Source organism: Mastigoproctus giganteus, chromosome 6 (genome assembly GCF_048544385.1).
Source record: "Mastigoproctus giganteus isolate SK-2022 chromosome 6, ASM4854438v1, whole genome shotgun sequence".
NCBI lineage: Eukaryota > Metazoa > Arthropoda > Arachnida > Uropygi > Thelyphonidae > Mastigoproctus > Mastigoproctus giganteus.
This window is the reverse complement of record NC_143580.1, coordinates 174,047,390-174,074,933: the sequence shown is the minus strand read 5'-3', so window position 1 is coordinate 174,074,933 and position 27,544 is coordinate 174,047,390. Positions and strand designations below refer to the sequence as shown.

The 27,544-nt window shown below is 37.8% G+C and overlaps 1 protein-coding gene across 4 annotated transcripts in view; it reads right to left on the bottom strand.

Moving 5' to 3' along the window:
- Window positions 1–27,544, bottom strand: part of Bili (FERM domain-containing protein 8 Bili) — a 304,472-nt gene that overhangs the window by 79,450 nt on the left and 197,478 nt on the right. For all 4 annotated transcript variants that reach the window (XM_090375504.1, XM_090375500.1, XM_090375501.1 and 1 more), the window contains one exon: window positions 12,762–12,891. In XM_090375504.1, coding sequence (XP_090231630.1) covers window positions 12,762–12,891 — 130 coding nt within the window. The remainder of the gene's footprint in view (window positions 1–12,761; window positions 12,892–27,544) is intronic.

Genomic DNA, 27,544 nt, shown 5'->3' with positions numbered 1-27,544 from the left:
CAGATATTGACTGGAACTTGTGGGTTGGTCACCTGCACACTAACAAGCCTTTTGTGAATTTATTGAAGGATTATTTTCAACATGATCATTTCAGAAACATGATCAAGGGGCAACCAGAGGGAGTAATACTCTTGATCTGATTATTAGCAGTGATTATATGCATTAAGAATTTGCAGATATAGGAACCACTGGGTGACAGTGATCACAGTGTACTAACGTGGGAATTTAGTTAAAGATGTAACTACCATCAAGGTTAAAGGGAAGGGTTTTTGTTTTTGTGAAGGTGACTATATTGGTCACATATAGTTTTTAAATTCTATACAGTGGGATTAACTGATTATGTTACCAATGGTGAATTCTAAATGGGAAGCCTTCAGGGACTTAATCTTGGAGGCTACTAGGCTTTTCATACCAACTAAGAAATACTGCTCAAGTTTCAGGCCTAAATGGATGTCAGATGAATTAATGAGGCTCGTGGCAGAGAAGAAAAATGCACGGGGTGCATATAAAATCTGGCGACACAGAAGCCTACGGCAGATATAAGCTAATCTGTAATCAAGTCAAAAAGGAGGTTGGGCAGGCAAAGGCAGATTATAAGAAATCTTTGGCAAAGGATGCAAAGAAAAACAGCAAAGAGTTCTTTACTTATGTAAGCTCTAGAAGGAAGGGGATGAATCAGATTGGGCCACTTAACACAGATGGTTCGACTATTGATGATCCTGCTCAAGTAGCTGATATACTGAATGAGTATTTGGTATCAACATTCACACATGAGGAGCTATTGAAGGAGAGGTGCCAGAAGTTTATCAAACACTAACAGGCATCTAAGTGATTCTGTAATAACTGAGAGCAGAGTGGAGGAGAAGTTGTTGAAGTTAAACATAAAAATGGCACCTGGGGCATATGGCATCTCTCCAGTTGTATTGAAGGAGGCAGCGAGGGAAGTAAGCAAACCCAGCCATAATTATGGGAGAATCAGAGTCAGGGGAGGATGCCATGGACTTGAGATGTGCAAATGTGTACCCAATTCACAAAGGGGGTGCAGCAATGGGTGACACAAATAATTATAGATCTGTTAGCTTAACTTCTGTTCCAGGGAAATTAATGGATTCACTGGTTAAAGAGGTAATACAGGATCACCTAGACAAGACTGCAGTAATAGTTCAGACACAGCATGGGTTTGTTATGGGGAAGTCTTCTCTCACCAATATGATTGGATACTACGATGTGGTCACAATTGGATGCAAAAAATAATTTTGATATCATGTACTTGGATTTCAGGAAAGCTTTTGATACTGTTGCACATGGAAGACTGCTGTACAAATTGGAGCTGTATGGCATTAAGGGCAAGTTGCTGTAATGGTTAAAGGGATGGTTTAGTGGGAGACAGTAGAGAGTGGTAATAAATGGACATTGCTCTATGTGGATTGATGTTATTAGCGGAGTTCCCCAGTGTTTGGTGCTGGGCCCATTGTTGTTTTGTGCATTTATCAATGATAACGATGAAGGTATATCAGGCTTAATGTCCAAGTTTGCAGATGATACAAAGGTTGGCTGGATTGTTAATGACACTAAAGACAGTAGGCTACTGCAACAGGATGTAGAAAAGTTAGGCAGATGGGCTGAGAAGTGACAACTAAAGTTTAACATTGACAAATGCAAAGTACTGCATATAAGTAGCAGTAACCCAAGAGAAATGTATCAACTGTGTGGTACTACACTCAGGGAGGTGGATAATGAAAAAGACCTAGGTAATTGTGCAGTCAGATATGAAGTTTTCTGAGCAGTACAGATGGGTTGCTAGAGCAGGTCATGGAGTTTTGTCAATGATATATAGGAATTTTGCTAGCAGAGACAATGAGGTGATTATCCCTTTATATAAGGGATAATCACCAATGGTCAGGCTACACCTTGAGTACTGCATACCCGACTTGAATGGTCTGCAAAGTGATCCGATTGAGGTGTATAAGGCCTTGAATGGTTTGAGCAGGCTCAGTGCTGACGGGATACTTCTGCTTGCTCAGATTAAGAACCTGAGGGGGCATAGATTCAAATTGACGAAACACAGTTGTAGAATAAATATCGGACGTTTGCCTTTAGCCAGTGGGTAGTTGATTGCTGGAACAGAATTCCATCTGTTGTTGTGGAAGTTGATAGCTTAAATAAATTTAAGGCTGAACTAGATAAACATTTGGAGTTATTGGATGAGTTAAATGGGAAGGGCTCCTTTTTTTTTTTTTTTTTTTTTGGGTGATGCTGTGCAAGCTTGCTTTCTTGAATCATATGCCTCAACTAATGCTAATGCTAATAACCAACTGACAATAATAGCATTGAAAGTAATGTTTAGGCTCTAGGTTATTGACACTCGGTCTTAGCCCTTTTTATGCAGTTTTTTCTATAGATGACAATGGGGGGGTGAAGCAGTGCACTTCTTCCTCAGGGCATGTTACTATAATTTAATTTATTGTAGTTAATCCTTTACCTCCAATGTTTGCTTTTTATCAATTTTAAACCCTAAACACAGATTTAGAAGTAAGTACTGAAATAATAGGCTTTTGCTGGAAATTTGATCTATATTGTTGAGCATTTCTGATTTTTGGCTGCATTCACTTATTTTTTTTGTTTTTTTTTATTATTTTTGCATGAGATTGTTCAGAAGCCTCATTCTGGAATTGTCTGGCATTTTCAGCTACTCACAGAACTTTAGTTTCATCAAAGTTTTCATTTCCAAGTTTCTGGAACTGGACTACAACAATCACTGTCTTCATTGTTTGCTAGTTGTTTTTCTCTTCCCTAGGAGGATTAATTATTTTCATTTAGCTTAAATATTTTAAAATGCAAACTACTTTTTAAACCTTTCAAATAATTAAGTTCACTTTCTTGCATCATTTGGCCTGATTAACACTAATATCTCAACTTATGCTTTGAAATAAATTGCACTGAAAAGGGAGGAGAAAAACATGCATAAAAAACCCAGTAGAAATATAATGAAGGATATCTGAATATGAATGTTCAAATGCTAATATGCTTGTATATTAATATTTTTTCATCATCCTTTGAAATAATTATAAAAAAAGTGCAAATTTGGATTATACTCAAATAAAATGTACATTAGTCGAAACAACAGTTGTATTAACTAAGGCTGCATATCATAAGCAAGAATTCCACACATCAAAAGCCACTCTTCCAACACTGCCTATCACAAACATAAACCTCAACAAGTTTATGCTGTGATAGGCCAGTGTTAGCTAAGTTCCTATTGCTGCAAGAGTCCGCACAGTGCCAAGCTTGATACACAGAAATACAGGGTTGTTAAAATTAAAGTATCCCTATGTAGTGGGCTCTCGAGCGAGTTCTAAGGCTTGTACTGAAGAGAAATTTGGATAACAGGTACAATAAAGAATGTGTTTGCCATTTATTGGGAAAAAAAACTAGTTACAAAATTTGTCACTGTATGGCACTGTGTCACTCTATGGTGTGTAACTATCTTAGTTACCATTATGCAAATAATGTAAGTTATTGCCACAGCGCTACTCAGCTCTACTGTACTGTATAAAAGCAAAGCAGTCTCTTTAAAATCATACACATCCCAGGGGCTCACATCTGGTGAGTATGGGCTTGGCACACCCAGGGTCCTGAGCTCTGGATATCATTATTCTTCTCTTTCGTGGTGATTCCTTTCTCTCTCTCTCTCTCTCTCTCTCTCTCTCTCTCTCTCTCTCTCTCTCTCTCTCTCAGGGTAACTCGAGAAATTTTTTTGGCTGGTGCAGCATAAGCCTCAGGCTTCCTTGAACCATATAGCTAATAATAATAATAATAATAATAATAATACAGTAGATGTTTCCCTGCAGTACAGCAGCAATGCCAACAACATTGCAGGAAAAGGCACTATTAGTGAAGCTGTACTATCAGAACAGCAACAATGCAGCTATCAGAGAATTCCGGAAGAGAATAACAATGCGTGGACCTATGACTGTTTGTGCTGTCCACAAAATGATTGTGAAATTTGAAGCGACAGGACATCTTGGTGTTCAACCAGGTAGAGGTCGAAAACGAGTGGACTCCTCTCGTGTTGAAGATGTGGTTATGGCTGTCGTGGATTTATCAAGTTAATCTCCATGTGGTAGCGCAAGTGTGCCAGCTGTTTCTCATGAAGTGGACATGTCATATTCCACTGTAAGGCCAGTAATGCATCAGGTGTTGCGGGACTATCCTTACAAGATGCACATGCTACAGCAGCTAAAGCATGGTGATGCAGATATTCGTTTCACATATGCACTTCAGTTTCTGGCACGAATGACAGTGGATATCACTTAGCCATGGAGCATCCTTTGGAGTGAAGAAGCCCACTTCTGCTTAAATGGACAAGTGAATATGCACAACTGTCGCATTTGGCCAACAGAAAACCCTTGAGTTATCCAGGAGGTCCCGTTGCATTCTCCAAAAGTGACAGTGTGGTGTGGATTTACGGCCACATTCACGATTGGGCCATATTTTTTGAACAGGTAACACCGACTGGACCCTGCACCTGTTCCATCACTGAACAGCGATATTATGAAATGTTGGTAAATTTCACAATACTAGAGCTGCAACAACATGGGTGCCTTCAGGATACCATATTCATGCAAGATGGTGCACCACCCCACATCCACCGTTGTGTCCAAAGATTGCTAAGGCAACACTTTAGAGACGAATGGGTCATCAGACTTTGTTTCCAGACATCTTGGCTATCCCGATAACCCCATGCGACTTCTGGTTGTGGGGTTTTTTGAAAAACCAGGTATATCAGGAAGGATGTCTAACTCTGGCAGATCTGAAGGACAGCATTAGACGTCATGTGTTTTCTATTCCAGTTGACATGTTACATTCTGCTGCAGAAAATGCTGTTCTTCAAATGGGAAATGTTGCCACAGTGCCATATAGTGACAAATTTTGTAACAAATTTTTTCCCCCAATAAATGGTGAGCACATTCTTTATTGTACCTGTTGTCCAAATTTCTCTTCAGTACGAGCCTTAGAACTCACTGCAGAGCCCTCTGCATAGGGATACTTTAATTTTAACAACCCTGTATTTGGGCTTTTAATGTTAATGGTTACATTATTATTTTACACTTAAGTCAATTTTCTGAGCGAATTTTTTTTCTTTCCTTTCCTTCTCATAGAATTCCTAGCTTTAATTTCCAAGTTTTTATTTTCACTTAAACAGATGTACACTACCCTACAAAAAGTATCCAGATACACACTGATGTCCCGGCCACTTACTTCAATACCACAGTCCCCTGTGGCTGCTATGACACACTCTACCCTCCTGGGTTGGCTTTCCACACCAATGAATGATAGATTGTAGCAGGTACAGTCCTCCATTCCTCTTGTAGAAAAGTGACTGAACTGTCTATGTGGGATGTGTTGGTTTCTGCCTTCATCTGATGTTCTCATTCATCCAACAGTTGTGCCATAAGGTTCAAATGAAACTCTAGCTAGCCATTCCAACTTTTATATACATTCAAGTCAATAAGTTTTCTCAAACAGCACTGGTAGTATGGCATTCAATTGAAAGAAACATGGGATCTATACTAAAGAACTGCCACACTGTAGGGAGAATGGAATTGTATTTTTGCACTCTGGCAGCAAACATTCTCCAGGCATCCTCTGCACCTGCTCATCTGATTGGAATAGTGTAGCAAGATATGACACTCCACAGAACCAACTGGTTCACAGTTACAGACACTGTAACTGTGGACCAGTTACAGTGTTTTGTTGCACCATGCAAGATGAGACTTACTATTTTGGTTAGTGATATTTTGCGAATGCGCTATTGCTCTTTCATGCAGAGCTTCATACTATCAAACATCTGCTGATACAACCCCAGGGGCTCACATCTGGTGAGTATGGGCTTGGCACACCCAGGGTCCATATCATCATTCTTCTCTTTCTTGGTGATTCCCCCCCCCCTCTCTCTCTCTCTGAGGGTAAATCAGCATTTTTTTTTTTTTTTTTTTTTGTTTGGTGCAGCAAAAGCCTCAGGCTTCCATATGGCTAATAATGATAATTTTGTATACTGCTCACACTACCATTTCATAATGCCAATAGTTAACAATGGATGGTGTAGGCCAAGGTACTTTCTAAGCTGCACACTGGGGGATTTGAAGTGCCTTGCAGTAAATTTTTTGAGCAAGTACTACATTCTAGAATGTACCTGGGTCCCAGCCTGCCAGGAAACTCCTCATAAAGGATTTGCATATTTCTATTACTGGAATATAAATTATACTTTATATCTGTTAGGAACCATATGCACAGAAAAACTTAGAACCACAACACAAGCATTTCAAAGAAATTGTGTCTGGGGCAGGGAAGTACCTTTCCTAACCTCAATGATAACAGATCATAACGTCTTGTGTTTTCTTATTGGAAAAACACTGAAATCAGGAATTACCTACCCCAAGTAAAATTGTAATTAAAATGAATGATTCTTTCATAGACACATCTTTATGTGTCTATGAAATATATTCATAAAGATATTATACAGTATTTTTGACATTATATACAATATTATACAGACATCCTTTTTTAAATTTATTATACTGCAACATTACTGTGCAGTTTGCCTGGTTGAGTTTAGGTCATCAAGGATCTCTCTCTGGTATTTGTGATCCCTGACATATTTGTAGAGGTCACCTTCCATTGCTTGGACTGTGATAAGCATCTGCTTAGGGAGAAAGTGGTCGCTAAGGGCTAGTCTATTATGGTTGGCTATAAGTGTTGGAGCTGACCTCAGTCCGGATTGAGGGAATCTCCGGCTGCACAGTTCCCATATGTTTGGCTCCGATATTATTCCAGTGGTCATTTTGGCAGTTAGTGTGAGGTGCTTTTCCATTATAAGGTTTGGCAATCGGGCAAAGTTCAGTGCGGTTGCCATCGCAGTTGTTCTTTGCTGGGGTTGACGATGATGTTTACCAAGATTACAACTTAATAGAAACTCAATAAAACTCTATATAGTTTTACATTCTCTAAACTTAGCCATGCAGTTTAATTACACCTGCATAATATTAATACAAGCTTATTTTTTTAAAGTCTGTTTTCTCTTTATATATATATATATATATATATATATATGTCTTTGCAAGTGAAACCATGTTCATGAGTCTTACATAAGAATATACGAGTACTCCATACAGTTATTGTTAGCTTATTGTCAGATAGTATGAACTAACAATATTGCATTAAAACTAACAATTAATCTATGAATTTATTTCTTCCATATAATTTGTATGGGAAAAAAAATAATAGAATAATTGCTGGACTTGGAATGGCTTGACAAATATATTTAAAAGGCCCAAATATAAAATTTCATGAAAATTTGTCTACTGGGAGTAGAGTTATGTGTGGGCAGATGGACATGGTGAAGACAAGACACTTAGTATGTATGTATATGTATAAGTGAATGAGCCTAAAAATGTGTCAATAAAATTGGATTTTTTTTATTGACAAAATAAAACCTGTGAAAATTTTTATCAAACAGACTAAAGGAAAGCTCATATATAAATTCTGTCCTTAGATTTTATTAAAAACCTCAATAATTTTGTGCTTTATAGGTCAACAGTCTTCATTAATTTTATTTTAAAACCCAACAAGCTTGCCCGTTGGAAAGCCTAATTAAATTTTCCACGTTACTGGAAATAAGCAGTACTAGTATTCAAGCCCCTGAGGGATGGTCTTGACTCAAGATTCAATTGAATATAAACATAGATTTAATAATCTATGTTTATATTTAATTGTTAACAGCAGGCTGTGTTTTTTTTGTCTTCCTGAAGTCCAAATGTATCAACGAGTGCAACCATTGCCGTTTCTGATTATAGAATTTGTTTTCCTGCTGTAATGCCATCCATTTATACTTCATATAAATTATCTGAAAAACTGGGTCAATGTTTACTAATGTTTATATTCAATTGTTAACAGTAGAAAGTGTTATTTTTTTCAATGCAGAAGTCACAAAGTAATTTATACTCTGTGTTGGAGTGAAATATTTAGAAATGCCATCAAGATATAAAAGAGGCCTTTCTGGTGGTGAAAATGAGAAATTGTTAAGCTATCTGAAGAAATTGAGGAGAAAAAAATAGGAAATGAATAAATCAAAATATTTTTTTGCACTTATTATCAACATCGGACTAAATGAAAAAAGCTGATATAAAGAAATATTGGTCTGAAGAACAGACAGACATAATTAAATTTTTCAAGAATGTATTTAGCAGGAAGAGATTCCTACGGATATTTTGGACGTTGCATCCCCGCCCACTCACAAAAGTACAAACAAGGACAAAGAAATTCAAAGTAGGGGCTATAAAATAAAAAAAAAATAGTTAATTAATTATACAGACAAAGTTTTGTAAATATTTTCTTCTGGGAAGAGATATTGTGTTAGAGCTTTTAAACTGTTTTAAAATGCTGTTTTATATATTGGCTCACATAAACCCAAAAAAAAAAAAAAAAAAAATTAAACAACTATTGGAGTAAAACTTTATAACAGAACAGCGTCTGCTGTTTTCCTGTATATTTCTACAAGGGGGTTTCCGAAAAGTAAGGTAAGGCATTTTTTCTCTCAATGATGTTTAATAATACGAAGTTTAAATTACACACCAAGAAATAAGTGAACGTGCACTACGTCTCCACAAAGTCTCCAGTTTTATTGATGCACTTGTCCCAATGATGGATCAATTTATCAATACCAGTACTGTAGAAGTCCGTGACCACACGAAAGTAACCAACATCGCACCGCCTGATGAACTTCCTCATCCATGGTGAAATGCTTTCCTGAAAAGTGTTTTTTCAGAGGGCCAAATAAATGGAAGTCTGAAGGTGCTAAGTCTGGGCTGTAGGGCGGGATGTGACAGAGTTTCCCAACAATTATGGCACAACCACCTATGAGTGGTGTGGCCAGTGTGTGGAGTTGCATTGTCGTGCAAAAAAATCATGCTGCTTGTCAGGAGTCCTGGTTGTTTGCATCAAAGGTTGGCTTTCAGTTTTTCCAATGTTGCACAGTAAAGCTGTGCATTGATTGTTCTCCCCTTTGGCAAGAAATCCACCAACACAACGCCTTGGCGATCCCAGAACACTGTGGCCATGACTTTTCGGACACTGGGAACAGTTTTGACTTTTTTGCGCAAAGGAGACTGTGGATATTTCCAGGTCATGGAGTCTTGTTTGCTCTCCAGGGTAAAGTGATGAATCCACGTTTCGTCTGCTGTGACTATGCAAGTGAGAAAATCCTCTCCTTCATCGCTGTATTGCAACAGGTTCAACAGACACATCCCCATGCGTTTTGCTTTCTCCTCCTCTGACAATTGCCGGGGCAGTACACCTTTTGAAAGCCAAGAACATCGTGAACAGTCGACTTACTCACGTTTACTATTTGTGCAATTTCATGCAGTTTCACTCGCTTGTTTTCAAGAACAATACCCATAATGTTGTCTACTGTCTTGCTCAATGAAGGCCTGCTCACCTGATGTCGATCTTCAACGTCAACATGACCCACTTTAAATTCATTGCACTAAAAACACACTTGCTTCTTTGTCATCACCTTTTTGCCATACACAGCAACAAATTCAAGGTGAATGTCACCTGGGAAGACCCTTTTGCTTGCAAAAAGGGAATAACTTCACAAACACCTGTTTTGGACCACACTTGCATGGTAGCCACCATTTTGCAACTGAAATCTGCTGTGAGGCGACAGTACTGCAACACTGCACTGGCGATCTTTTTGAATGTTTATTAATGGGTCTATCTGTCCACAGCGTTTCATCTCATTCCCTTTCACCATTATTAAGGAAAAAAAACGTGTTACCTTACTTTTCGGAAACCCCTGGTATTAAGGGAGAGTTATTATATTTCTTTAACAGGAGATCCAGGAATGGCATTCTATTATCTTTCTCCATTTCTATTTTAAATTTTGTGTGCATGTAAAGTATTTAGATAAGTGTGAAATTTATTTAATTCCATAAAGTTTAAACTCTAATCACTGCATGAACACAAAAATGGGTATCCTTAAAAGTTTCATTATCAGAACTTTCTTGCTATGCACAGATCAAGCACTCTAAAAAAGAAAAATAAATCAAAAGAATTCCCAAATAGTTAGAAAAAACAGATATCCACAAAAATTCCTAACAAAAACAATTAAAACAACAAAAGAGAGATATTTCAACACACACATCTGAAAAAGAAAAAGCCCCCAAAAAAGTCCTTATCACCATCCCCCTATGTTCCCCAAATTAATGAAAAGATCAAAAACTTTACCAAAAAAAATGGGCTGTACACCAGATTTACAAGAACTAAAACCATTAAAAATATGGTAAAAAATCCCCTTCCTGCTTCACCCTTGATGAAGACTCTTTCCACTAAACAATTTACAATGCAAAGACTGCTAAAAATCATATACTGAGAAAATTTTTTGAACATTATTCAAAAGAATTAAAGAATGTAAATATAACAGAGTCCATAGCCTAATAACAAAATCAGACCTGCATTCCACACCTAGTGCAATGATCACTAATGGGATTTCAAGAACACCTCTGTTCTAAATAAACCAGTGACAGATATAGGAACCACAGACTATAACAAAGAATCCTACATTATTTACATAACCCCACATTAACTGAAACAAAGGCATGCATGCAGATAGACATTAACCACATACACATGGATGTTTTCAAAAGTAGAGTATTAGAACAGGGAAAAAAAAAAAAAAAAAAAATAGAAACCAAAATAATTATATCTTGAAAAAAAAAAAAAAAAAAGACTCCATCCCTCCTGCTAACATAATTTTCAACCCATCCACACAATTAACACACTCACAAAGATTTGCCACCAAACAGATGTCCTATCCCTGCTCTCTCTCTCTCTCCCCAAATTTCCACAGCCTTAAGTAGAAACTATGATTGGCCCCAGGAAACCTTAACTGGAGTTCTGATTCAAAAATTCTTAGTTTGAGAGTACAGTATAGAACATATAATTAATTGTAAGTCACTGTCTTGGTAATGAGGCTGGCGGTGTCATAAAGACAACATTACAAAGTACTCATGGCTGTCTATTTAATTAAGTTTAATTTTATTAAATTTTAAACTTATTAATTGATTTAAAAAATTACTTATATGCTAAAATTGATCTTTATCAGATGCTTACTAATAGCTATCTGTTATGCATATAAGTACTAAAGGCAAAATATTAATAAGTATCAAATTGCCAACTCTATGTAAATGAAGTCACCATAATTTAGCAGTTCTGTTTTTACAGTCACCGAAGAAGTGGTACAAGAAACACCATGAAAAGTCTGAGAATAATCTCAATTCTTTAAGAAATTAAAGGTAGATCACACTCCACACACTCCAGGTTAAAGTGCTCATTATTTCACCAACGCGCACTTCAACCTGCATGGATGCTCATTATCCAGCACCCCCCTCCCCCCATACTTCTCCTTCAATCCGTGCACAGTATTAAGTACTATAGGTTTTGATACCTTTCATGTTTGGGGGTTTCATAAAAAAAAAAAAAAAAAAAAATTAATTTGCATTTCTTGATGCACCTGAACACTCTACCACTTAATGAATATTTAACATCCAATTATAGAAACAAATTTTAAAACATTTTTTGTTGAGTTAAGCAAACTATGAAAAATATAAATTAATTTAATAAGGTACAGAGTGCTAGTCTCTATATATACTATATTCCTGTGAATTCAGCTTGCTGAATTCACAGTAGGGTTGATATCCATGCATGCATGCTCTCTACATAAAGCTTCACAAGAGGATTTTTCTGTATCGTGACCAGCTGTCTGTGTTCCCTCAATCCCTACACACAAAAGAGCTCAGGTGAATTTATGCCAACAGAATATCAACTGACCAGGAACAATGGGGTATGATTCTCTTCAATGATAAATTAAGATGTAATCTTCAAGCAGATTCTCAATGTACTTTCACTTGGAAGGAATGAGGAACAAGATTCCATTATTCTAACACAAATGAAAAGAAGCAGGCTCAGGGGTTGTCGTTTAATTACGTGGCCCAGAATCATCATCAATGACTACAAATTTCCATGTGTTCCAGTGAGAAAGCCCCTTAACTATAAAGTATCAAGATAAGTATATAAATTATCCATGATTTCTTATGTTCACCCTCTTACAGGAACAATTGATTCAGATGTCCTTTTCATGGATGACAATGCATTCACTCACAGAACTCTTAGTGAACCAAAATCACCAGAAGAAGAATTCTGGCTGACCATTCCTATATGTGATGGCCAGCCAGAACCCAAACCCTAGATCTAACACTACAGCTTGCCTATTAATGCTCTAGGCAGAGAATTGCCAGTCATAGGCAATATTCCAGAATACTCACTGATAATACATCAGGCTTTACAAGATGTGGGAACTGATACTTCCAGTACTAATTAATATTCTCATATTCAGGATGCAGAAATTATGCCAAGCTGTGCCAATGATATATCATAGAATCTTCGTCAGGGACTATAATGTGTTCCAATGAGGAACCCTCATGGCCGTAAAGTATGAATATGAGATTCTTGATTCCTTACGTTCACCTTTTTTTGCAAGAATATTTACATGACTTTTTTATAACTTAACATTGAATTTGTACAATCTTTGATTATTATTAAGATACATTAAAATGAACACAACATTTGAGCACCAGTGAGCAAAAGTTAAGAACAAAAGCTAGGATGTAATTATTAAAATTGTTATATGAACTTATACTTACAGATTCATCACAATTTATGATATGTATCCCTTCCCTGTTGATTGCTGCCCATATACGAGTATCAGGATGGCTGATTAAAGCTGCAAGACCTTTAACAGGTTTTTCAATTTGACCAGGGAAAAAAGCACTCCTGTAAAAACAAAAAACTTCTGAGGTATGTGGTACTATAATTTTAATAGTTCACATGTAAAAAAAAAAAAAAAAAAAAAAAAAAAAAAAACGCATAAAAAACATTTATTAATTAATAAAATGCAGGTATCCTTCATTGATCCCAAACTACTATAACTTTAATTCAGTAAATTAAACTTATATAAAAGGTTTTGATAAAACGAAAGGAAACTAACTTTTTAAATGATTTCTCTTATGCTAATTTCAAAAATGTTAAGCCATCACAGTTCAGCAAGGGGAAAATAGCAATAATTGATTTTTATCATTAACATTAGTAGAGGCATATGATGCAAGAAAGAAAGCTTATACAGCTGATGCTGTATAAGCTTTCCAAAAAAAAAAACCCCTTCCCATTTCATCCACTCAATTCACTCCAAATGTTTGTCTAGTTCTGCCTTGAATCTATTTAAGCTGTCAACTTCCACGACAGATGGAAGCTTGTTCCACCAATAAACCATCTGCTGGCTAAACAAAAGAAGGCTCAAACAGGACACAGGCCACATTACACCATGATAATGTCAGGCTATACATACTATCCATATGACTCAAATGAAAACTGAAGGTGGAGAGTTTAGCATGATGAATATTGTGTACTGCTCTCCATGAATATTGTGTAGTATATAAATCTTGTGAGTCTGACTATTCAGCAGCAGTTACATGGGAAGCTAATATGGGCCATATTTTTTTTTTTTTGTTAGTTGTTTGTGCATAGGCTTCTGTGGCCATAATGCACCTCCCAAGTTTTTTGCATTTTTATTCTGATCCAAGCCCAAGGCGGGATTCGAACCCACAACCTTTGGGTTGCCAGGCAGGCACTTTACCCACCTGGAAAGCATGGGCCACGTATTAGAACTTTTAACGTTGGATGGTTATTGGATGCCACATCAGTAACCATTCTGTGCTGACAATTTCAGCTTGTCTGAACTTTCTAAAGTTGACTTGGTGAATGTTATTCAGATATGAAAGACTTTAGATTAAATTTCCGTTAACCATAAAGAGGATAGTTTGTGCCTCACTCATGTTGTGTTCAGGGAACGTCACAGAAACTGGTCCAAGATGCCACAAGTAGATTCAGCAGTTTGTCAGTTATCCATAGGGAGCTAGTTTATATGTATTCATATAAGTGGTAGGGCAGTTGTGGATAAGCTCAGTTTTGTGGTCACTAATGTAAATTGGCATTTGGAGCGGTGTTATCTCCAACATTTGTGGACTCTAATAAGAGATCACTCCATAGCATGTTCTGCCACTCTAATAGTGGCAGAACATGCTGTGGAGTGATAGATCTAGCCACGGTGTCTGTTCTGATTAGCATTAGCAAAGCCATATGATGCAAGAAAGCAAGCTTATACAGCATCAACTAAAAAAAAAATACCTCCCCATTTCACCCATCAATTTGATCCAAAAGTTTGTCCACTTCTCCCTTGAATTCATTTAAGCTATCAACTTCCACCATGACAGATGGAACTTTGTTCCAGCAATCAACTACTCGCTGACTAAAGGCAAATTTCCGCACATCTATTCTTCAACTGTCTTTCCTCAATTTGAATTTATGCTCCCTCAGCTGCATAATCTGAGGAAGAGGAAGAATCTCGTCAGCAATGAGCTTGCTCAAACCATTCAAGGCCTTATACACCTCAATTAGATCACCTCACAGGCCTAGTCTCTAGACACTGCAATATAAATATATGAGGGGATTACTTTATAATTATGAATAATCTATTACGAGAACCCGTTATAACTGGTTTGTACATGTAAAATGTCATATGTGCACATTTGAGGCTAGTTGTGGTGTTTTATTACATGGTTTTTTGATATAAATAGGGAAAAATGAAACCATTATGCCTGTGTAGCTCCACCAGATTTTTGTTAGAGGTGAGGGCAATTCACACCAAAATCACAATGTTCAGATTTTGGCATAAACAAAATTATTATTATTATTATTATGTAACAGGCTTATTAAACAGCATTATAAATTATAAGTTTTAATAAGCTAATAGTTTTAATAAGGCATTTAATGAGCATGTTATTACATAACATGTTCATTAAATGGTTTATCTCTTGTTTTAGCATTACTTGGAAACAGCAGTTCACTATTGTGAACTGCTGTTCACAATAGTGAACAGCAAATTTTGGGTTTTTCGAAGACCAGCAGTATAAAATAGAATATCCAAACGTTGCTTCTGCAATGATACCAGTTCCAGATGGAGATGATCATCCTACTTTTACCACCAACCAGTGTTTTCTTTCTAAAAAACTGTTGTTAAATAGTACACTGATCAAATTAGGACTTCTGACTATATTTTTATTTTGACTAATTTATACTTTTGACTAATTTATGGTTTGAGGGAGTGCACAAAAGGTTCTTTGAATAAAAGAGTAAAATTTATATAATTTACATTGGACTAAAATAATGAATAAAAAAAAAAAGTACGAAAATCGAATTATTTCTTAAAGCAAATTCCAAATATGTCTCATTTCCATGTTCTCATTTACATTTCGCTCTCGTTCTTTGCACTGTATATCAGTAACCATGAATACCTTGTAACAAAGTGCCCTGTAGATACCATGAGTGGACATAGGTGTGGGATTGTTTGTTTGCTTGAGTGTGGGCTTTACAGCGCAAGAGCAACATGGCCATAATGTGTGGTGCGGGGTTTGAACTGCTGGAATTGAACATTGCAGCAGTTCAATGGTGGGTCCACCATTGAACTGCTGCAATGGTGGACCCACAATTTTGATAAATAGTAAATTAGTGGTAATGATATTCAACAAAGGTAGCCATGGGTGAGTTACTATTAAATTCATTTAACTAAATCCTTGCTCACATTCACTGGCTGAGACTGGAATGCAATTTAATATCTTGATAAAACAAGTCATAAGGAAGTTTTTTTTTTATCAATTAAACTCTGATGGAATCCATGAAAATTTGTCTTTCTAATATTGATTCGCACATTAGGAATTCTGTAGGGAAGTGGAGGACAGAAGCTTATTAACCCCTTCCCAGAACATTTTTTCCCGGAAAATGTGCCACAACGGATCGACTTTTTTTATTTTACAGATTAAAAGTATGCATCAAGTGAATACTTATTGTATAGGTTTTTGTGTTATTTATTAATTTTTTCATAGAAAACACATGGGAGTAATTAACCCATTTGGGCTATCCTGAGTTAGCTTGTGTACGCCAAAAAGTGTGCAAATTATACAAATTTTTTAAATAAATCAGTGCTTGAGCTAAAAGAAAGGCACAGAAAAAGTCTTTATTACTCATTATACAAATAAATTTAAAAAATCAAGTGGAATGCACAAGCAGTAATCGCGAACTAACTACATTCTGACACACGGCCGATAAAAGTGGACAGGCGAGGTAAGCGTTGCTTTACGGGCGGCAATTCAAGAGGGTGCCAAAATATTTTTCGATATTGTTTTTGTTAATTATTTTCGTGGGTTCAGTATTCTGCATTTAGGACGGCAAATTATATTTTGCTTACTGGCAGCACAGGAACGTGTGCTACTGTTCTGATATTGCTGTACAATATAAGTAAAACGAAAGCCAGTCGTTTGCTGTCAGGCATAAGAAAATCCTGAGAAAACTCAGGATTTACCTACCTAATGCAAAATTAACCAGATAAATACCAGAGAAAACATGTTTCAGTCCTAAATTTGGAGGTATTATTGTATCATGAGATATTTTGTGTAGTTCAAAATAAAATTTAAAACTAAAAACGAGATATCTCGGGATAATCCATGAAGGGGTTAAACTCTAACCGCGAGCTTAATGATTTTGTAATAAGTGAAAGCAAAGTGGAAGAGAAATTGTTGAAGTTAAACATAAGAAAGGTACCTGGGGTGGATGGGACCTATCCAGTTATATTAAAGGAGGCGGCAAAGGAAATAAGCAAACCCTCAGCCATAATTACGAGAGCATCCTTGGACTCAAGGGATCATTGCTTCCCTACAGACTGGAGATGTGCAAATGTATCCCCAATTCATAAAGGGGGATCAAAGGGTGACATGAGTAATTACAGACCCATTAGTTCAACTTCTGTTCCGGGGATAATAATGGAGTCACTGGTTAAGGAAGCATTGCAGGATCATTTCGACAAGACTGCAGTTATAGTTCAGACACAGCATGGATTTGTTAAGAGGAAATCTTGTTTTATCAATTTGATTGGATATTACAATGTGGTCACAAAGGAACTGGATGCAAAAAATAATTTTGATATCATATACTTGGATTTCAGGAAAGCTTTTGATACTGTTGCACATGGAAGACTACCATACAAATTGGAGCAGTATGGCATCTCGGTTTAAATAGATAGGAGGAATGTGATTTTTAACAAAATATTGAGAACAGGTACATATGGAAGGTAAACGTATAGGGGTAATGTACCCAATACTACTTTACACCATCACGTGGCATTGTGACCTCTTCCTCGTGATGAGTGAAGGAACCAGTAGTAAAAGGTTTGTTATCAGCACTTCACATTTACCACAGATCAATTGCCTCTGAGGTTATGTTTTCTATTGTGACAGTTATTGTAGTTTGTGTTTAATGGATGGTGTTTAAACCAATGCAGAGTATGTGGACATGCATTTCATGTATGGTAAAGCTAATGGCAGTGCATTGGGGGGCTGCACGCTTGTACAGTGAAGCTTTTCCCAATCAAAGACACCCAGACAGCTGCACTTTTCCTAAGATTCATCAGTGCCTTAGAGAGGATGGATTTTTTCATTCAACAGGAGTGAAGAGAGACCAAGATCAGTTAGTCTTCTGGAATTGAAGGAAAGAATGCTTCAGACAGTATGAGAAAATCCAAGTACAAGGATTGCCTTAGCAGAGCACATTATCGACAGCATTGTTGGGAGGATTTTGCACCAACAACTGCTGTATTCCTACCAAATTTAAGGCATTCATGTTCTCAGTTTGTTTGTTGTTTGTTATTTGGTTTTTAGGAGCATTAGCAACTAAGGCCATATTGCTCCGGGATATGCGGTGGTCATTCCCTGACCTTTCCGCATCCTCCATATTTGGTGGTGACGGGCTCGAACCCCGGTCTAATCAAGAAGCGTGTGCTATGCACTGCTGCTCCTTCCCACCTGGCTACGGAGGTGCCTCATGTTCTCAGTGCAAATGACTACCCACCAAGAGTGAACTTTAGTTAATAGATGCAAAAATGTATCAGAAATCCTGCATTCATGGGCAATTTTTTTTTTGTGGATGAAGCATCTTTTATTCTAGAAGGCATTTTTAATTTTCACAATTGCCATGTTTGGGATTAAGAAAATTGAATGTCACTGTTTGGTTGCAACATCAACATCATTTCTCATTGGATGTGTGGGCAGGTATCTTGGGAAAGTGTCTGATAGGATCGCATATTCTACCTGACAGACTTACAGGAACTGCATACCTCTATTTCCTGCAAAATGATCTACCAATCTACCAGAGCTTCTGGAGGGGTATTCCTCTTCAGTGGTGTCAAACAATCTGGTTTATGCATGGCGGTGCACTGGCACATTTTTCTTTATGCATGAAAGTGAAAGATATAGTACAGAGTGGACATGTGGCCTGGCCACCCAGCCCAGGTAACCTGACCTAAATCTCATGATTTTTGTGTCTGGGATTATTTGAAAGCTCTGGTGTATTCAGTTCTTGCTGATACAGTGGATTACAGCCATATTGAACAACAGCATGTTCAATATGTGGCTGTAAGCAAATCAGAGACTTTTGAAAGAGTAAGAGATTTGATAATTAGAAGACTGCATTCAGATGAATGGAAAATATTTCGAACATCTGTTCTAAGAGATACATGTAAGGTAACATTTTGAAATGATCTATCCAAATTGTAAAACTGTTGTTGATAATAAAAAATGGAGATTATATTTTGCATTTTCATTCCCCATATTCACAAAAAGCAATGCCACAAATCATGTGAACACTTTTGAGCTAATACAATCACCGCTCAAGTAAACCACCCTAACTACAAATGCTGTTTAACCCAGAAATGGCTGACTTACAGATACATGTTTACTGAGACTTTCCCACTTATTGTTAAGTGCCCATCTCACCGTGAAAAATAATTACCATAATTGATATGTAAACATCTTTGGTGGCGCCTACTAAATCTCGGATGGTAGTAAAATGAATCTGTTACGATTTTGCGATGTGAAAATGATGTCATTTCCATTTCATAACAAAGAAAAATGGAGTGGGAAGAGGAGATCGTGCAAAGGATCACGGAAGGTGATCTTGGATGTGCTCAGAGCTGGCATAAACCAGCTCTGGGCACCTCCAAGATCATTACATTACATGTGCTTCAGCCTTACCAGTTGAAGTGCACGTAATGTAGGCATTACAGTACCCGTCTGTATTACTGAAGCAGTTGTATATTTTCGTCAAGAAGAAAAAAATCTTAAACGCTTTTCCGCAACCATCTCGGCCGGTGAAGAATATTTGAATCGGTTCGCAATTTGGAGATAACAGATTTCAAATTACATGCACGAGTAGAATCTTTTGCTTGTCATTGGCTATTCTCATTAAGTTGCAGAAGTCCTTGTTGGTCATAAAGTTTTCGTGGTTTTTTGCAACTGTGCTGAGTTGGTTGAGTGTGGCAAGCTTTAGATCCTCATTCATCTTGCTATTTGGATGACTGTAAAAGTTTTGAAAGGGGTCTTCTTCTCGCAGTTGCATTACAAGGCTATGCAGGTCACTGCCGCATGCTTCATCAGGGTCACCGTCGTTGTCGTATTGACATATTTCATCTCTGACAGTATCTCTGTTTCTTCATTGTGAAATGGAATGTGCAGCACTTCCATCTTGCACTTATACTCGTTGAGATCCCGAACCAAGTCATAATTTCGATAGCGTATTATGCATGGATACTGTCGTTTCTTGCAGATCTCTTTATCGCCCAAACAACCTTGCCACCTACTCAAGCACACTATGGGAGTCTACTATAGACATAACTCTGTCAACTAGATCACTCGCCAGGCACATCTCAAACTGGACAGTGCAGGATGGCTGGTCCACTTCCAACCAGCGCGCCATAACCTTCTAGATGACCAGAGCACTTGATCACGGTACCCTTCCAAGAATACGACTCGAGAGATTCGCCATCACTAAAGCAGATTGGCCACTATTCCAAACTAGTATCACTGCCGGGACCCAAGATTTCCATGCCCATCATCAACAGATCAAAGGGCCCTAACGAGAATCATTACAGATGCAGCCTCCACAGCCATCCCAAGGAAAAAACCTCAGTCAAGAACTATCTCGTGGTGGAACCGAGACCTGTAGAAACTTCGACAAGAGGTGAAAGCCAAAAGATGAGTGTTCCAACATGCCCATAGGACACAACCAGAACTTGATGCCCTTGAGCAAAGCTACAGGGAAAAGAGGAACCAATACAGAACATTGATATGGCAAAAGAATTTCCCATTGTAGTCTCCACAGTGGGAAATAATAAACCCCGGGGGATGGTGTACAAAATCACCACAAATAGACTCCCCAGGGGCGAAGTTATTCACTCCACCAAAACCCAACTAAATCAAGCAACGACCAACTGGAGTGAATCCATAAACATCCTGAATACTGTTTTTCGCCCAGCAGTAAATCCTTCAACACTGCAGCAGATCCAACTATGCAAAAGCAATGAAAACTACTTAACGGATCAGATTGAAGAAAAGGACTTATACCTCGCTGCCCATCTAACCAGAAATAGAAAGACACCAGGCTTCAAAAAATTAGAACTTGAAATCATAAAGAAAGCCATTGAATACGTTCCGCAGCTCTTTAAAAATTCGTCCAAAAGACAAGACTTACCAGGATCTTACCGCCCAATTGCCTTACTATCAGTTATAAGTAAAGTATTCAAATACATGTTGAAACAAAGAATTGAGAAGTATTACTCTGCAGCAAACCTACTCTCTGACAACCAATATGGCTTCAGGAAAGGCAATTCTACTACTGATGCCCTGGACCAAATTATAAATGTGGCCAGTGCCTGTGACCAAAATATTTCTTTGTCATTTCTGTTGACTTTGCTGGGGCATTCAACCCTTTGGTGGCTGAGCATCCTGGCAAGGCTCAGAAGGGCAAATCTCCCTACAAATATCTTTAAATGCATCGCACAGTATCTCTCGCAAAGGAAAATCACTGTGAGAGCCCCATACACTCAAGTCAGTCCTTGAGGTTGTCACAGACATTCTCTCTCAGATAGGCCAGACAAGTTGTACTTGCTACCTGGGAGACTAAAACGCTGATGGAACTGATATTCGGGTGACATTCAAGTCAAGTGGACCCAGTTTCGGCGAAGTCCGGATGGTCTGTGACAGCCAAATTCTCTGCTTGCACCTTCACGATGGTGGGACCGTTAGTAATTTTACGTAGACTTACGTAAATTATTAGTAAAATATTATGACTTACGTAGAATGGAGTACAAAAGGCCACTTGGACAGTAAAACAAACAAATTTTCTGTACTTTGGGATGACCACATGGTGAGAGAAGTTCAGAAGATAAGAGAATACAAGAAACAGCACCGCATTTAGCACTCATGGGGTTGATTGTGTGAAAAACCTTTTCGCAAGTTAGAGTTCCCACAGTAAAACAAAAGAAGAGATAGGGAGTACATCTATTTTTCAATAGGGTATACAGTATCTTTCTATTAGAGGCAGCATTACAGTGAGATACAGGTTATAATATAAGAACATCGTTATAGCAAATTAGAGTAAAGCAAACCACGTTATAATGAGGGATTGCTGTATAACTGTTTGGTATACAGTAACACCCCGAAGTTACGCGATAGGTGGGTCCGACGAAAATCGCTTAAGTCGAATTTGCGTGAGTCGGGGTAAAACTTTGCATATAAATACATATAAATTTTGCTTAATTGGGACCAAGGACTAACAAAAACACTAGTTTAGAAGAAAAATATTAATAAAATTGCAGTTCTTTATACATATTAATACAAAATACGTATTAAAAAAACAAATGACTTACGTAAAAAAGTTATTTCGATGTCGATGGCTTCATAAAATCTAACAAATTCGTCTGACGACACAGCGCCTTCTTTTTTTCACGCAGAATTTCTTCGTAGCAAGCTAATAATTTTTTTATTCCGTGCTTTGTAGCTATAACGCGTTCTTCGTTGGAGTCTATGTTTTCTAAAATTTTTAAGCCCTTTACAATTGAGCCCTTTTCAATTTTCAACCTGTCAAGTTTGCAATTGTCATGTGCTTTTCGCCGTTGCTTCATTTAGGCCTGTAGCACGTGCAATATCACATGGTCTTTCATTTCGCTCAAAGCGTTTCACAATTTCATATTTTTTCTCTATCGACAGAGGCAGACTGGCCATAAGCCTTACCGGGGAAACCCCGGTGGGCCGGTGTGATTTTGGCCATAAACCATAGTATGAGGCCACTATAAATTTTCCCGGGTAAGAATTTTTGACCCAGTCCGCCTCTGTTTATCGATAATTGCTTTTCTTTTTCTCTCTGAATCTACAGTGTCTTCACCAGGACGCTTCCTTTTCACACTTTTTAATTTTAAGTATTTTACTCATTTTTAGGGAATAAAGCACAATTACAAAACGAGGAGGCACGCTTGATACGCATAAACAAAGCTGCACGCATGTAGCAACTGAATAAACAACACCATAAAGGCAGAGATACACTATTAACACCTCACATTTCTAGGGGTTACTACCATAAAACAATAAAAATCCAGTTGCGTTTCTGCTAGTGAAATCTGTTATAAACTGGTAGTAAACTCAATCTAATTGCATTTGCGATCATGCCGATAGCTGGAATTGTGTTGGTTTTTACGTTATTATGGTGAAATGTGTTTCCCCTTCACTGATATAAAAAACATAAATGCAGCAAAGTTGAATTTTGTTCATCTTTCGCTCTCATTCTCCGCCATCGCACCGTATATCGATAACATATGAAAAACGACCTAGAAGATAGTGGCCGGCAGCATTGCCAAACGAAAAAATCAAGAAGCGCGTAACTCTGAGTTCGCGTAAGTCGGGGTAGCGTAAGTCGGGGTATTACTGTACTCATTACAGTCATTAGGCCTACAACACACTCCTATTCTCAATTTTGTTTTCCCAATGCATATATCACACCAAACTGACCCAGCATTGCACTTGTCGCCCTGTTTGATGTGAACTGGATGCACTGCCTTAGAGGTGCCTCCGTAGCCAGGTGGGAAGGAGCAGCAGTGCGTAGCACATGCTTCTTGATTAGACCAGGGTTCGAGCCCGTCACCACCAAATACGGAGGATGCGGAAAGGTCAGGGAATGACCACTGCATATTCCCGGAGCAATATGGCCTTAGTTGCTAATGCTCCTAAAAACCAAACAACAACAACAGCACTGCCTTAGATTTAATAGTTATAGAATATATTAAATACCGCTGTGATTGGACTAAGTTCAATAGCAAAGTTTAATTATACTTAGATGATCTGCAGTGGTTACTTGAGGAGGGTTGGAAGAATAATTTTGGGGTTTAAATAATTTAGAGTTTACATGGGTTAATTAGTAAGGATACGGGATTAAAATAATTAAAAATTAAAATGGAATTAAAATACGTGCAAGGAAGTAGAAGGCACGACTCCGTCCTTGGTTGTCATTGAAGAATTAATTGAATTAAGAACTCTAAAATATGTGAAAACAGGTGGATCAAAAGTCATAACGGTTGACTTTTGGTTTTTTAACGTCGTCAGTTGGCAATATTAAGCGAGGAGAGAACACGTATTGTATTTAAAAGAATTTCTATGTTCCCGTGATGCACTTTGCAACATGTGGGAATCTTAGGTGTGTGAGATTCCAGACCGGGGAAAGGTTGGAGGGTAGTTTCGCATTTATGATGTTTAATTATTTAGAGTGACAGCGGAACCATTCTATAACGAGGGGTTCATATTGAAGAATTTTGTAACTAGTTTTCAATTTTATAATGGTAATAGCTGAATCAACTATATATATTTTTCTGTTTATACTCCAGCACGACAACCAAGTCAGTAGAGTTTACAATAAATCGCCAATACAAGTGTTTATCGTATTTAGTAGTCATGGGTTTGAACCCTGGTCCACTCAAGGAACGCATACTATGCACTCTCGTTCCTGACCACGAGGGGTGTGGTTGTGGGAATGCACGTGTAGAGTAAGTTCAGTACTGGATTGCCCTGTTCTGAAACTGTTGTAGTGGTAATAAGCCCTTGTGTTAGAGGTTTTTGTGGACCGAACTTGGTGGTGGTGCTTCCAATGTAGCAGGCATTGCAGTTTTGCTGGTATTTAATTAAATATATGATATTATTCATGTCGCCTATTGGGTATTTATACGTTTCTTTATGTGCTGAATAATGACCCAAGTTTGTTATATGAAGAAAATATCAGAGTAATGTCAGTGCCCACGAACACATATAAAGAAACATATATTCAACACATATAAAGAAACATATAAATACCTCATAGGCGATATGAACAATATCATATATTTAATTAAATGCCAGCAAAACTGCAATGCCTGCTACATCGGAAGCACCACTACCAAGTTCGATTCGACAAAAACCTCTAACACAATGGCTTATTACCACTACAACAGTTTCAGAACAGGGCAATCCAGTACTGAACTTACTCTACACGTACATTCCCACAAACACACCCCTCTAGTTGATTCAGCTATTACCGTTATAAAATTAAAAACTAGTTACAAAATTCTTCAATATGAAGCCCTCGTTATAGAATGGTTCCGCCATCACTCTAAATTAAACATCATAAATGCGAAACTACCCTCCAACCTTTCCCCGGTCTGGAATCTCACACACCTAAGATTCCCACATGTCACAAAGAGCATCACGGGAACATAGAAATTCTTTTAAATACAATATGCATTCTCTCCTCGCTTAATATTGCCAACTGATGACATTAAAAAACTAAGTTATTAGTATTAGTATTAGCAATGGCCGCAGGGTGCAAGAAAGCCTATGGCTTATGCTGCACCAGCCAAAAAAAAAAAAAAAAAAATCGGAACAAAACAATGATAAAAACAAAAAAACATAAATAATAATAATTAATAAAAGAAATGGAAATTAAACCTATCATCCTATGCGCTTCCCTTACCGGAAAGTACTATCCAGATGACCTTTGAATTTCCCCAAACTGTCGGCCTCTACCACCCACGAAGGCAACTTATTCCAGTAATTTATAACTCGCTGGCTAAAATAAAACTTCCTGCAGTCCAATCTAAACATTTCCCCCTGTAACTTGAATTTATGTCCCCTAGTTCTAGCATCATTTATAATCTTTAAAATTTCGTCCTCATTCATTTTACTGATGCCTCTCAGAGCCTTAAACACCTCAATCAAACCTCCTCTAAGGTGTCTAGTTTCCAAACTCTGCAACCCACATATTCGAAGTCTTTCTTCTTAAGGACGCCCTTTTGCCGATCTCACCAGGCGAGTTACCCGTCTTTGCACCCTTTCAAGAAGCTCGATGTCTTTCTTTAGGTGCGGTCTCCATACTTGAACACAGTATTCCAAGTGTGGTCTAACATAAGCCTTATACAATGGGATTATCACGTCCCTATCTCTACTTGCAAAAGTTCGATAGATCATTGATAGGACACCATGGGCCTTCCTTGCAACCTGTTTACAATGCTCAGAGAATTTCATGTCTGACCGTATCATAACACCCAAGTCCCTTTCCTCCAGTACTGGGTTTAGTTGAACTCCACCAAGCGAATAAGTTATTTTGGGATTACTGTTTCCCAGGGGTAATACCTTACACTTTGTTGGATTAAAGCATAGCTGCAATTTTTCCGACCATTCCTGAAGTCTATCTAGGTCTCTCTGAAGAAGCTCAGCTTGACAGTGATCATTAACTACTCTACCAATTTTAACATCATCTGCAAATTTAGACATCACGCCCTCTATCCCTTCATCAATGTCGTTTATGAAAATTAAAAACAACAGTGGTCCTAATACTGATCCTTGGTGAACCCCACTTCTTACATCAACTCAATCTGAGGAATAGCCATTTATCACAACCCTCTGTCTCCTGCCCTGAAGCCATCCTTCTATCCATCTAAGGATTTTCCCAGTGATTCCAACCTGTTCCAGCTTATAAAGCAACCGCTCATGTGGGACTGACTCAAAAGCTTTGCTGAAATCTAAACAAACAATTTCAAAATTATTCCCTAAATCCAGCTCCTGAGTGACCCTTTCGAAATAGCGAACCAGATTTGTTAAACATGATTTTCCCTTTACAAAACCATGCTGAGTATCCTTGAGAATTTCAGTATAATGAATTTTGGGCCACCCTTATGTATGGGAGATACATTTGCACTTTTCCAATCCAAGGGAATCTCCCCAGAGTCTAGTGATGCTCGCATAATTAGCCTCAATGGTTCAATGCACTCGCTTGCCGCCTCCCTTAAGATTATAGGGTATATTCCATCAACTCCAGGAGCCTTACTGGTCTGTAGGCTCGAAAGTTTTTTCATTAAATAATCTTGCGAAATTTCAATATCATTAATTACATATTTTTTAACTTCGCTCCCACAATTTCCCATTGCCACAAAAGGTTTTTCATTTGTAAATATCGATGCAAAATAACTGTTGAGTTCATCTGCAACGGCAGCTGGTGTATTTAATACTATCCCCTTTCCCTTACGTAAAGGTCCGATCTGGTTTGTCCTGCTCTTCTTGGCATTTATATATGTGAAGAATTCTTTATCCCCCCTCTTTGCTCTGTTTGCTAGTGATTTCTCATAAACTGACTTTGCCTGTCGAACTTTTTCTGTGGCTCTATTACAGATCATCTTGTAGCTGTTATAGGCTTCAGTACTTTTTATTGCTCTGTAACCTTCCCATGCCACCTTTTTCTGCTCAAGTAATGTGGCAACTTCACTATTCATCCAACTTGGAACCCTCCTCGTGGAGTATTTTTTTAATGGTATATACGCATTCAAGGCATCTGTGATTAACGTTTTAAAAGCGTACCACAGTTCAAATGTATTCATTTTCTGCACGATATCTACCCAGTTAATAGAGGCCATGTAGTACCTTAAGGCATCGTAATTTCCTTTTCTGAAATTATAACCCATTCCTTTGCCTTTTACTTCTGCCACCTCTCTCGTCATCATCCACCGTAGAACGCCGTGATCACTTCCTACTACTGGTTCCTCTACTGTCAGTCCTGTTATGTCATCTGATTCATGTGTGATGATGAGGTCTAGGATATTCTTTTCTCTAGTACTTTCCCTGATGTGTTGATACAAATAACAGTCATCTAGTTGATTTAAAAATTTTGTTCCCCATGTCGAGTTTCCTTCCCATTTACTCCAATCAATTAGAGGCAAATTGAAATCACCCATAATAAGGCACTGACGCTTACTTGCCCATTCCATTTGCATGTAGAGGCTTTTGTCATAATCTTCACAATCACCTGGTCTGTAGATTACTCCTACTCACATTATACCGTTTTCCAACTATCTCACACCATACAGACTCTATACTAGCATGTGAAATGTCTGAATCCGGGAAAGCTATCGTCGCACTCAGGCTGCTTCTGATAAGAAGCATTACCCCACCACCCCTTCTATCTACCCTATCCTTCC